The sequence below is a fragment of the Amphiprion ocellaris genome, chromosome 6 (genome assembly GCF_022539595.1).
Source record: "Amphiprion ocellaris isolate individual 3 ecotype Okinawa chromosome 6, ASM2253959v1, whole genome shotgun sequence".
Classification (NCBI taxonomy): Eukaryota; Metazoa; Chordata; class Actinopteri; family Pomacentridae; genus Amphiprion; species Amphiprion ocellaris.
The window spans coordinates 15,969,201-15,982,254 of NC_072771.1; the positions used below are offsets into that span (position 1 = coordinate 15,969,201).

Here is a 13,054-nt window from a genome sequence, read left to right on the forward strand (position 1 = left end):
CCAATAATTCCCACTGCCCGCTACATATTTAGGCCACGCAATTCGGTATCAGTATATAACATACGCCTGACGCCTGTGCTCAGCGCAACATCATTTTGTTTGTGGGTACATCTATATTAAATGGCCACATTCTATAGTGCCATGATTTCTGCCAAGACTTTTGTCAAGATTTCAGCCGTCGGAAATTCAGCCCTGGCGGAGTTCTGCGCTCTCTGAGTGCTTTTCTTGTTGAAAAAATGTGCTACTTTGACTCTGATGCACTGTCTCTGTCTGTAGTCACCACTCTGAGGTCTCAACCCATGTTCCACCCACAACAATATCTGATGGTTACACATTGCAAGCAACACTATCAAATGTCGAAAAGTTCTCTTTTAATTAAACATATGTAAAACAGAAATTAAAACAGGCATTTCAAAAAAAGTGTTGCATTGAAGTTTGTCCTACTTTACATTTTAGTATTGACATCAACTCTAAAAAAAAAAAAAAAAAAAGTAATTTTTGAATAATTGTTGCAAAAACTGCACATTTTGCCCCTCTGGTTTCTAAGTACAATTTGACATGAACTTGATTTTACTTCTGAGTAATTCAGATATAAATTGCTCACTGGGGAGGTAAAATGTGTGAGCTAAAGAAGAAAAATTAGATTTTTTTAACCCCTATTTGGCCCTTTTGTTTCTGTCAAATATTTTGTTTCCAGAGTTGTATAAAATTACTGATGAATAAAGGCACATATCGAAGAATTAGGGCATTTAATTGTGCACGAAGGTCCCCTCGACTAGAAAACTTCATTACCCAGAATCCTCAGCTCAAAACAGACAACACCAGGAGCACATGTTTCATCATGGCGGCCCCCGCTGAAAAGATGGTCGGTGTGTCAGACTCCAGCAGCAGCGACGACGAACAGCTCAGGAGATGTCAGGAGGCAGTTTGGGAGACAAAAACTAACAAGAACAAAGGTGAAAGTTTTTCTGTCACATGTGGAATAAGAGACAAACTCAGCAGTCACGAACAGCTGTTTAATTCCAGCAGAAATAAACTGCAGAAACCCAGAGAAGTACACTGCTAGTATTTGTAGTTCTGCTAGTATTTGTAGTTCATGTACACATTTCTAAGTTAATTAAAGAGTTAAATGACTCAGAAATATGCAGTCGCTAGAATTTACTGACTTTAACTTTAAGCTACAGCATCAGCTGAACTTGTTAGTCCATCAAACACTGTTGTTAAATGAAACATGTTTTTACCTTTTTAAGATGCAGACAGCAGCGTGAAAGAGTCAAAGCGGTAAGTGGTACCATCAAAATATCTGCTAATTATACAGCAGGCATGCAGAAAGGAAATAAAGGGTTTTCAGTGTAGTATAAATCCTGTTGTCCATAAAGGAGACTACAGTTGAACAGGGTGACATTTTATTTAAAGATAACACCTTGAATTACTTTCAAGACCGTTGTTTTAGTTATTTTATATATATATATATATATATATATATATATATATATATATATATATATATATATATATATATATATATATATATAATATCTGAAGCTTTATGCTTTTTTATCTTTTTACATTATTTACTTAAATATGCACTCACTTGAAATAAGACACAGAAATCAGCGTTGGTTGAAGTCAGGTTGAAAACCCTTGTTCTGTTTTGTTGACACGTTAAAGTCAATAGTTTTGTCCAGTTTTTTATTTTTTTATTTTTATTACACCATAATTTGGAAAATGTTGTCAACAGCCACAAAAAACATGCACTGAATGATATACACTACCAGTCAAAAGTCTGGACACACCTTCTCATTCAATGGTTTGTATTTAATTATTTTCTACATTGTAGATTAATACTGAAGACATCAAAACTATCAAAGAATATACATGGAATTATGTAAAACAAAAAAGTGTTAATCTACAATGTAGAAAATAATACAAATAAATAAAAAGCATTGACTGAGAAGGTGTGTCCAGACTTTTGACTGGTAGCGTATGAACAAACTTCTCTGTACAAACCTTCGATATATAGATTGGGAACAAAAGTTTTTCTTGTTTGTAAATGCCATAAGTGTACCACCTAAATATGTTTCCCCTGGTTTGAAAGAAGACATGCTAGGGAAGCAAAATATTTTCATGTAATATGTCAAATTGAACATTGCACAGAAGAAATTATGGTTTTTGGCATAGTGTTGCCTTAAAAGATATGGTCTGTTCGTGATTCTCTTTTCAGCCACTTTTGCATTAGGAATGGGAACAGCGATGGTCTAAATGTCAGTTTTATTTGTAAATACTGAGGTGCTCAGTATTCTTCTCCTTTGGAACAGTGTTGTCGTCGCTGACCATGAACACGATGGCAATGAGCTCCAGGTCACCAAAGGGTTTCAAACACATGTTGCCAAAAAGTTGGGACATTTTCTTGACAGGTAACTTGTTTGATTGCTGGAATGTATGATTTTAATAATTGTAATTATTATTTGGCGAGACCAGATTTCTAATAATTTTCATTAACTTTCAGTTGCATTTCAGAGATGAAGCCTGAAACTTCATCATGTGTGGAATCAGCAAGATCTCATGATGATGATGATGAAGGTACAGTTTCTCTTTCTTGCAGTATTTTCTGGTAAATTTGTATCATTTTTAAATAAGGTTTTCTTTCTTTTAGGATTTCGTCTGTTTTCAACTTCAGTCCCAGGACAGAAAGCCGATGATCCTCCAGCCCCCGTCAGGCGTCGACCAGTTCCAAGCTCAAGGTTCTTCTCCTTTTTTAAATACGTTTTTTTATTTAAAGATAATGATTAGTTTTTGTACTCCTGCATGTGACATTGTACATTTCTCTTCTCCTTACAGTGATAGTGACAGTGAGATGGAAGCAAGGCTGAAGGAGGCAGCGGTTTCTGTCAGAGATCTCTTACCCTCATCGACGCTGCCCTCCACGCTGTCACCTCCGTCGACGAAGCCTCCCTGCTCGGAAAAAATAAAGAAGAAGAAGAAAAAGAAGAGAGTGGCGGTGGAAGAGGAAAGCCACACTGTTAAGAAAAAGAAAAAGAGGAAAGAGAATGAAGAAGAGAGTGAACAGGTGGACTCTAATGCTCAAAGCAACGGTGAGCTCGAGAACTCAGAGCAGGAACACACACAAATCAAAGTAAAACGGAAAAACAAAAAGAGGCGAGAAGGAAACGTAGAGGAAAAAGCTGTGAACTGACTTTTTACAACTAACGTTTCACTGTTTTGGGATGTTCCATTCTGCTATTGCGCGTTTAAATGATGGAATGGTGTGATATTTTAGGAATTCTCTTTCGCTCATTTCGGTTATTTTTGTAATAGTCTTTACTTTGTTATGAAAAATCTTCATAGAAGTCTGATAAAAAGCATTTAAGGCAGTGAGTTCAAAAATAATGCCGTTAACATGCTGTTGAAAAGTTTCAATTCAGTTTAAATTTTTGTAATACTACAAAACATTTTAATAAAAAATACATATTGGTGTTGATTTTCAGTTGATTCTCTGCTGTATGAAGAGTGAGTCAGGCAGTCTTTGATGCTTCAAAGCTGAGTCATCCTTTGGGCCCTGATTCCAGTTTTTTCTTCAGAAAATTTACACCAGAGGTAGCTGTCCATCCCATACGCTCCCAAGTGCAGCTGACAGTGAGGACATGGACAGAGTATTTTACTGCGCCGTTGAGACCATTTGTGTAGGAATGTAGGAGCTGATGTCTGGAGGTGAAGGTGAGAGGAGGTGAGACGGATGACTTTCTGTAGACTGAGAGGCAGGATACAGCTCCAGGCTTTCAGAAGAAGCTGTGGACCAAAAAATAGGAAACCAGTTTATGTGGACTTCCAAAAAGCTTTAGGAAAAAATAATTTCTCTGAGAACAGTTATTCATTTACTGGTCGGGCTGCACAGTAGGAGTGTTTACGTCATTTGGATCCCTGTCCGTGTAGGCGAGGAAGGCAGTGAAGATGTGAACAAAACTGGTCAAGAAGTTTCAGACAGTTGAGGTCAAAACTTAATATGTTGTTATCACCATTAGGCAGTGAAAAACCCATATTGGTTGACCTCGAATGACAAGATCTGTATATATTCCTGGATGATATGAAACTGCAGACGCTGACTTCCTGGATGCTTGTCATCGCTGTGACGTTGCCGGGCAACAAGCTAAACTAAATTAGTCAGCTTTTGGCTCTGGCTTCTTATTCTAAAAAGCAGATGTGAGTGTGGCATCAATCATTCCATCTATCTCTTGGCATAAATTAACCTAATTAACATATTTCCCAAGCTATGTGAGCTAACGTGATAAAATGCAACAACTGAAATCCAACAAAACACTGTTGCAGAACATTGAAATTCTCAGATTAACCCCAGATGATTTTACTGATAAAGTGCTGCTTGCATAATATTTCCTGGCTCTGAATGGGCCTTTGAGGGGCTGTGCACGACAGTAAAAGTATTAAGTCTGTGAGCCTATTTAACAAAAATCTTACCATTTTCCAGTATTGTATGCACATTTGCTATACAAAATGTCTGTTAGATTGGATAAACTTCATAGTCTGTCCCAATGTGGACAGATATTCTTCTTTTGACGTGGCTGAAAGGCAGCAGGTACAATTTCCATGAAAGCACATTCACAAACAACTGATAAAAACAAGTGTGTTCATCAGTGTCTATTTGTGATTGTTCAAGATGGTTATTGCTGAGGAGATGAACATCTGTAACGTCTCCCTGATGGCAGTAACTGGAAATAGTGATGGAAGGGGTGAGAGGGATCCTCTGTGACTGGGGTGGCTTTCCTGATCGATGGAAGGGCTCAGAGAGTGAGGGAAGTGAGGAACCAATTGTTTTGCTGGCTTGACTAATAATACGGGAAAGTTTTGTTTTGTTGCTGGTGTGGGAGTTGTACCAGGATGAAATGTTGAAAGTGATTCAATGAACGGTAAACCAGGATTAAAATGTGTTTAGTGATGTAAAAAGCCCTGAGTTTTCTCAATAGATGGAGGTGCTGTTGTGCTTTCTTGTACAGAGTCAGTGTGTTGTGAGAATGAGAGCCAGGTGTCCAGTTGTGTTCACAGGTATTTAAAAGATTCAACCTGCTCTACAATCTGACCCTGGATGCCGAGGGGGTTAAAAAGAGGTGAAGATCTTTTTCCACCGCACAGCTCCTTTGTGTTTGTAATATTAAGTTCCATCAAGTCTTCTTTAAAAGTCTTCAGAGCATCACTATTTTTAAACTAGTTTTTTTGATTGAGGTTTAATTTACTCAAACATAATAGTCTCAGTTCTCTCTTTTTGGTGCTAAAACCTCTGGGTGGAGTTCCCCAAAAATCCCTCTATGCTGGGAAACAGGAAATGTATTGCTTTCTAGATTAAATACGTAATGCTCATAGATGTGGCTTTGAAATGGTTATGTAGGGGTCAGGTAGATGTTGTGCGGTAAACTTGTGTTTCCAGCTGTGTACCTGGTACAGGTGTGTGCGGCTGCAGGTGGAGAGAATCCTCCTGTAAAGGTGGGTCTGACTGTTCCTCAGGATCTGCTGTCAGAATCTACCCAAAACAAAAATCAGGACAGCTTGTAAATATACGACTATTTGCACCCTAACAGACCAACTAACCAGTCAGACCACGTACCTGTCTGACAGCAGCGAGGCTGGTCAGAGTCCCGAGGCTGCTGCTGTCAGTGATGACCATGGTCTGAGACAGCAGACTGGACGAATGGTACTGGGGCGAATCCGACTTGTACACTGTAATGAGGCACAGATGAATGAATCTTTACTCAACATAACATGCTGATGCCACTGTGTTGCTTTGGCCTTACTGTGACACGGCAGCTGTGCCATGGTGGCCATGAAGGGACTGGCAGCCATGTGACTCTGAAGATGCTGTGATATTGGCTGCTGGGGAGAGCCGTGAAGCTGCTGCTGGAATGAGATTGGCTGGAGAGTTGTGAATCCGCCGCCCATGTTGTTTATGACGGGTACCGTCTGTGGCTGTGTGGAGGCTAAGCCTGTGAAACAAAAGGTGTCAATACTGTTCTCAGAATTTTGCTTTTGATTCTTAGAAAGAAAAGAAAGAAAAGCAGAAAGCCAGTGTTACCAATGAGAAGAGAAGACTCCCCCAGACTCATGACGCTGGGCACCGAGGCCATGATGAGGCTCTGTGAGGATGCAGAGGAGGCCGACAGACTGTGCAGAGAGGTCAGAGTGCTTACTGGGGGTAGTGGACCGCCGCTGGATACCTGAGATCAGAGACAACATGGTCATGAAGGCAGCAGTGCTGGCTGGTAGACTGACAGTATAGAACAGTGAGGAACCATGATACGTGCTCTCTCTGGTTTGAGGTTGTGGCCCTCCAGGAGTGTGTGGCTGGGTTCCAGCTGGACAGGACTGACCACCAGTCGTCCCACTCTCTCCCCTCCGCTGCCTCTGGCTGAGCTCGCTGTGTCACAGGAGATCTGCTGGCTGTATTTCACACCTGGAGAACAACGCAAGGTCCCAGATCATTGACAAGGTTCACAGTTTACACATAGATCAAGTTTGGTAGATGGTTCCAAATGGCAGCGTTAAGAAACTGAGAAATATGAGCATCAGTGTCAGAACCAGTGCAGTCACTAAAAATGTTTTATACCAATAGATGAAAAAGACAAGAGAGTCTAAAGGTCTTCCATAATCAAGACCGACTTTGTCCAGACAGAACACCCAGCTCTGACTTCACTCTTAAATTTCACTGCTGTTCTTGCCTGAACACAGTCAGGGTATTACCGTGCTCAGGACTGGGTGGAAGGGTGGGATTAGAGGAGGAGGCAGGTTGGTTGGTGAAAGGTGTGTCGAGGGCCAGTTTGTGACGGAAGGCCTCCTCTTTACGGCGGTTGGCGAACCAGTTATACACTCGGACTTCAGTAACCAGGTTGGAGCCCAAACCAGCGAGCTGGGAGGGAGACACGCCCCTCTGGAGACACTCAGCCCTGGAGAACAACAAGAAGAGCTCAGCGATACGTTACTTTACATCATAGAGAGTCTCATTATTATTTCAACAGAGATTTTAGATAATGCTTTTCACGCCTGACCAATCTCTGCTTTAAAACTTCTTTAAAAACTACTAAAATGCTGCATGCACAGTAAACAGACCCAAATAAGACCTAAATAAGTAGAGACTGAACAAAGTTGATGCTACTTAATGACACCTAACCAAAACTTGGCCGTTTTTGGGTGGAATGATGCACTCAGAAAAATAAATGGGGAGCCAAAAATGGTTCTTCACAGTAACATTTTTAGTTCCACAAAGAAGCTTTTAGAATTTTTTTGTGCCTCAAAAAATGGCTACTTTAGGAACTATTAATGGTAAAAATATCTTCTGTATGGAATCATTTTCAAGATAATAATACAAAAAATACTGCACATCATATTACAAGATGCAGTCATGGGATTTGGAAACTGATGGGCATTTCTCACTTCACTATTTTCTGATATTTTATAGACCAAAGATTAATTGAGAAAAAAATGCAGATTAATCAATAATAAAAATAATAGTTAGTTGCAGCTCTGATGTTGTGCTATTATCTGCCAACAAACCACATGGCTCCAAAAAAGTCAAGAACCTCTAGTAATTTAAAGAACCAAATGAAGTAAATGAAGAACCATTCTCTATAAAAGAGGTTCTTCAGTCAGTGATGGCTCTTTGAAGAGCCAGAGGATAATGATTCTTTTTCTGAGAGTAAAAAACCTACTGAAGAGGTACTCACATCCTTATCTTACATGGTAGTAGTAGAAAATTCTCCTTGTGTATTGAAGCCTTACTTGAGTAAAAGTGACGGTTGCAGTTCAAAAACTGACCAGCAACTTAATGTGGTGCAGTAAAAAGTACAATAATTGCCTGTGTGATATGATAGAAGTATGAAGTTGCATGAAGTGGGAAGTAAAGTAAAAGTGCCACAAATTTGCCTAGAGGCTCTGTGAGACTGTACTTGGACAGCTAACTGCTATCATTGGTATGCTACCTGTCTTTAGCAGGTGGTATTTACCAGGTCCACCTTCTTAGATAATATGGTAACATTTATTACTCAGCACTAAACACTAGTTCAGCTCTGGTTGATGTGACCCTAGCTGGTTTTACATGTAAAAATCAAATTTAAGCACTGAAATTCTGACCTAATGAATGTACTGGATGAAAAGTCAGAAGATCATCCAGGTTGGGCTGCTACAGATTACTTACAAATGTTTACATGTTGGATGTGAACACATGGCGCCTGTACAAATAATTCCTTATTAATTAATTGCATTTCAGGCAATCTTTTGTGATGTATTTAATGCATATGTTTATATTATGATGACAGGGAAAATACAGTTTATTGCTCAGCACTACTTAAAGCAGTAAATGTGTTTTTCTCTGCTGCTTTGTAGCTGCATCTGAATTCTAACAGCCATTAGGTGTATAAATGGGACTAAGCCATACTAGCACAGTCCTGATGGAGCAGATTAGATAATTCATGTTGTTGTGTTGTGTTGCTTTTCTCAACTTTAACTTTTATTATTGCAAATTCATTCATGAATATTTATTGTATTGACAGTTAGGATTAAAGAATTTCTAGACCATGACAAATTGTTTTGATCATAAAGTAAAATACTAGATTGCTCATTGTTCTTTTGTCATCTTGTGCCTTATTTTTGTAAAATTTTCACTTGTTTTAATAGTGTTTTTGTCTTTTTTTTGTCTGACTTTTATTGTTTGGGTCATGTTTTTGTTGTTTTTTTTCATTTTTGTCGTTTTGTGTTTTGCTTTATTCATTATTTTGTGTATCGTTTTGCTGTTTTGTTTCACAGTTTTGTCATTTTTGTCTCGTTTGTCCATTTTTTTGTAGCTATGTTACTTTTTTTATCTAATTTTTTGTCACTTTTTTATTGTTCGTGTCGTTTGTGTCATTTTGTTTCTCGCTTTTGTTGTTTGTGAGTCATTTTTGGAATATTTTGTCTAGTTTTTGTTGTTTTTTGTGTTTTTTAAAGTAAAATAACAGATTGTTCAGTTCCAGATACCTGTGACTAAATGTTTTGTGCCTTTGTGGACACTCTGTGATCTGAAAATTGTAATGTGTTAATGATAAACTGAGTCATAATGTTGTTGAAACTGCACTTATTTTTCTCAAGAAATGTCAGGTTGTTCATAATGTTTTATAAAAAAGGTAGTTCCTTAAATGTGAACTTTTTTAGAATGTACTTTTTTTTACACTAAACCAAAGGAAAAATTTGGAGTTGTCGTTATTTATTGGTCATTATTTTACGATTTAAATGGTCTGGCCCACTTGCTATCAAATTGAGTTAAATGTGGCCCCTGAACTAAAATGAGTTTGATACCCCTGAATTAGGTTATTCAGTAACAGTAATATGAAAGTTATATCACAAAGTATGTGGTTTGAGCAAAGCTCTGAGAATAATATGTTTCTAAAACCTCTGTCTCACCTGTTACACTCCTCCACCAGGCCCTCTCTCTCCTCCTTGCTGGGGTTCTTCTGTCGTTCGTAGGCATGGAAGAGGATCTGCAGGGATGCTGGACCCCACTTGAACCGGTTCCTCCGTCCTTTCTTGATCTCCTCTCCCTGCTCCTCCACGGTCGCAAGGCCATGTTTGGCGTTGGTAAATTCTGGAAGGAAACGGTAAAAGTATTCCTTCTTTGTTTACATCTCTCTGTTGAAAACTCTCAACCTCCTGGAGAACTGATGTCTGAACGGTGTTTGAAAGCAGAAATCGGAGCTCCACGGTACTCACGCTGGCTGATCTCGCACTGCTTCTTGACATACCAGCTGTACAGAGCAGCTCTCTTCTGGTTCTTCATGGGTGTGCCTTTGTTGAGGTGCTGTGAAAGGTGGGACTGGTTGAGTCCTGTTGACTCCACTACCTCCCTCTGAGGTAGGTTATGCTGCTGCATGTAGCTTTTCACCATTTTTGCAACATGCCAGGGGTCCTCCCTGTCAGATACACACACCTGAGCTGACAAGTACAGATTTTTGTATACTACTTCATATTTTTTTGCATTTTTATTTGTTAAGTTGAAATATATCCATATATTCTTGCATTTCCCTGATATTTCTACACATTTCTAACAGTTACCTGGATTTAAAGCAGTGCTGTATAGACACAGTTAGCCACAACATTAGACATAAAGTATGTCCTCTCAGAGGGAAGTAGAGAGCGGCTTATTGACAGAGAGAGATAAGAGAAAGCACACAGGAGCAAAGTCCAGCGCTTTCAGATCACTGGAGGGGAAAAACATGTGAAAGCTTTATGAAACCTGATTTAGTGCTTTCTAACTGTCAAGAAAAAAGCTGTAAAAATACATCAAATTTCAAAAATCCCTTGCTTTAATAGATTCCAATCTACCCCACAAATATTGTAGTTATGATATCAGATAACTTTGAGAAAACTATTCACAGCTTGTCAAAAGTACATTCATTACATTAAATTGAACATATTGATGTGAATGCTGTAAGAAATGCACGTATTTCAAATATTAACAGTCAGGTGTTTAAACTGAGTGTAGACATATCAGTCAAGCGTTGTGCAAACATGGCCTCACCTGAGCAGCCTGACTCTATTAATCTTCACCTATGCATGTAGCTTATTTATTAAGAAATGCCCAGGGAATAATGATGGGGGTGGGTAATTAGTAACTAGCAAAGGAGGAACCCTCTTTAAATTCGCCTCAGAAGCCAGATTGCAGAGAGACAGACAGAGAAGCATGTGAAGGAGGCTGGATTTGGTAAAGAGACGTTGAACCCGGGCTTAAGAAGAGAAAAGGAACAGTAGTAACAACAGGTTAATGCTTGTTTCAACCCTCAGCCGCTGAGTTTGGATAGAAAAGATGGAAAAGTATGAAATGGGAATCAAAAACATTGTCAAGGATCAATTTTCAGACTCTACCTGATCACGTCCTGTTGGACAGATAGACTAAGAACAGTATTTAGAGACATTAAGATGATTTTGCTGCTGGAGCTTCCAGAGAAGTGCTTGGATCTACTTACTGCAGTAACTGGTCGACCTCAGCCCTCAGTTTGGACGCCTCTTCTGGAGGAAGCTTATCCAGGTCTCGGAATATAGGCGGCGGGAAGTCCATTTCTCCCTCCTCTGAGCTCTCTCCATCCCCCCTGTCTGGCTTCTCAGCACCGGCACTGGCCCTGCTTCGCTCCAGCTCCCCCATGGCTTGGACCAGGACGTCCCGGGTCAGTCCAGACTCCAGCAGGGCCCAGATCAGCTGCTCCTGGAGGGCAGTCAGACGGCTCGGCCTCCCCTTGGCTGCCCCGGCCCTCTCCTCTCCCTCCATTAGTCTTCTGCTTTACCTCGCCGCTGCCTCACAAACCAACACTGCTCTCATGTGCGTTGCCTCAGTCAAATAACAGCCACACAGCCAGGCCTCATTCTCATATCTGAAGTCCCTCTTCAGCTCTACAGAAAGTTTCCTTTCATTTTCCTCGTTTGAATTTTCTCCCCGTTGTGTCCCGAGCTGCCTGATTTTAGCTCTCCACCTGCTGTTTTGCTTTCAAAGGTCAATTTTCTTTTTTTTTTAAACCTTCCTCCTCTTCACCCCCTCCTCCTTACATGCGCCCTGTGCACTTTGTCCCCACTCTCAGTCCCCAACACTGACCAAAGTGCAATTTAAGAACAATAAATAAAAGTGAGGGGTTTTTACATTTGCAGGGACTGTGGCTTAGCACTCAGAAAACAGAAAACTGAGGAAGAAACGCAAGCGAGGAGCTGTGAAGTGAGGATTATGTGTGGAGGTATTTCTCATTTCATATTGAAACTAATTGATGGGACACGAAAAGCTTTCATCTGTTTGGATTATAGATATTCCAGGTGGTTATGTTTAGGCACATAGTTGAAGAAAATAACTGTAGGACAGAATTGAACATAAAGCACAGAACTACAGAAGATCCAGTGACGTGAAACATGAGTTGATTTGTTGTTTTTGCCAGTAGAGAGCGCTGTTGCCTCAACTATACTTCAGAGGGAACCAGTTTGAACCAAAAGTTACTGAATGATCTACTTGGTTCCATCACTTAGAATAAGAGGTGATTAAGAGGTCTGCAATGTGAAAAGAGTATCCGCCTTTAAGAATTACCATAAAATTTATTTTTAATGAAAAAGACATTTTTACGGTATTTATGTGCTTAATTTGATAGACAGACAGACAGACAGACAGATAGATAGATGCTTTATTAATCCAGAGGGAAATTCAAATATTCAGTAGCGTACATATAGCAACAACAAAAAAAACAAGACAAAACAAGCAGGTTAATAATCAGATTAACATTACCATTAAGGTTAGAATATACTCTAAAATACTTGGTGTACAATGCTATAAACAAAACACTTCTAATTTTAAAATGTATAGAATACTAAATGTGTTAAAAGTCCATATAAAGTATTGCATGTGTGTGTAGTTATGTGTCCATGTGGATTTGTTCATGTGCTTTGTAGCACTGTAAGAATTTATATATATTGTTTACATTTATAGCTGTAGTTTTCTGAATCATTTATTTTTCTTTTACATATTCTCACTGTTTGTTAAATTACAGATAACGAGTAAAATCACAGAAGAAACATACAGATTTACTTGAAAACGAGGTAAAACTGTGAGTAATGCCATGACTAATACGGTTAGAAAAAAAACTTATGCTTTACTAATCTGTATTAATTTCAAGAGCTTTTAATTTTAAAGGAATATTGTAGTTTTTTCCTCTTATGGCCTCAAACTGCTGAAATGGAACCATGAGGGAAAGTGTGGAGGAGCTATGAGCATCTGAAACAAGACAAAGTGACTCTAGGAGTCTATAAAGGGCCCCGTAAGCTAAAATATGTTGACTGCACTCCTTTAATATTTAGCAACGCTTTGTGTTTCATAGAATACATAATGTCGATTCATAAAGCACAGAAAAATTAAAGGTGCAGACTTCACTATAAAAAGGAAATATTTACTGATAAAGATATATAAAGAATCTGTTGTTATAGTTGTTCTGTTTGTCCAAGAATTCATATAAATGTGGTTTTACATATAGCAGTAATAGATCACAATATATTTTAG

The 13,054-nt window shown here is 39.1% G+C and overlaps 2 protein-coding genes across 2 annotated transcripts; one reads left to right on the forward strand and one right to left on the reverse strand.

Annotated features, from left to right (window-relative positions):
* The first annotated feature begins 828 nt into the window (after positions 1-828).
* On the forward strand, positions 829-3,481 carry c6h12orf43 (chromosome 6 C12orf43 homolog). The gene is made up of 6 exons (XM_023278830.3): positions 829-956; positions 1,251-1,281; positions 2,319-2,417; positions 2,510-2,583; positions 2,657-2,744; positions 2,842-3,481. Exons 1-6 carry the CDS (start codon positions 842-844, stop codon positions 3,194-3,196), a joined length of 762 nt encoding a protein of 253 aa, XP_023134598.1. The 5' UTR covers positions 829-841; the 3' UTR covers positions 3,197-3,481.
* On the reverse strand, positions 3,402-11,512 carry hnf1a (HNF1 homeobox a). Its single transcript, XM_023278827.3, has 10 exons — positions 10,995-11,512; positions 9,742-9,941; positions 9,436-9,616; positions 6,745-6,947; positions 6,309-6,457; positions 6,080-6,221; positions 5,802-5,990; positions 5,615-5,727; positions 5,446-5,530; positions 3,402-3,789 (listed from the first exon to the last, which is right to left on the reverse strand). The coding sequence occupies exons 1-10, from the start codon at positions 11,291-11,293 to the stop codon at positions 3,659-3,661; spliced, it is 1,692 nt and encodes a 563-aa protein (XP_023134595.1). The 5' UTR covers positions 11,294-11,512; the 3' UTR covers positions 3,402-3,658.
* Positions 11,513-13,054: the final 1,542 nt, after the last annotated feature.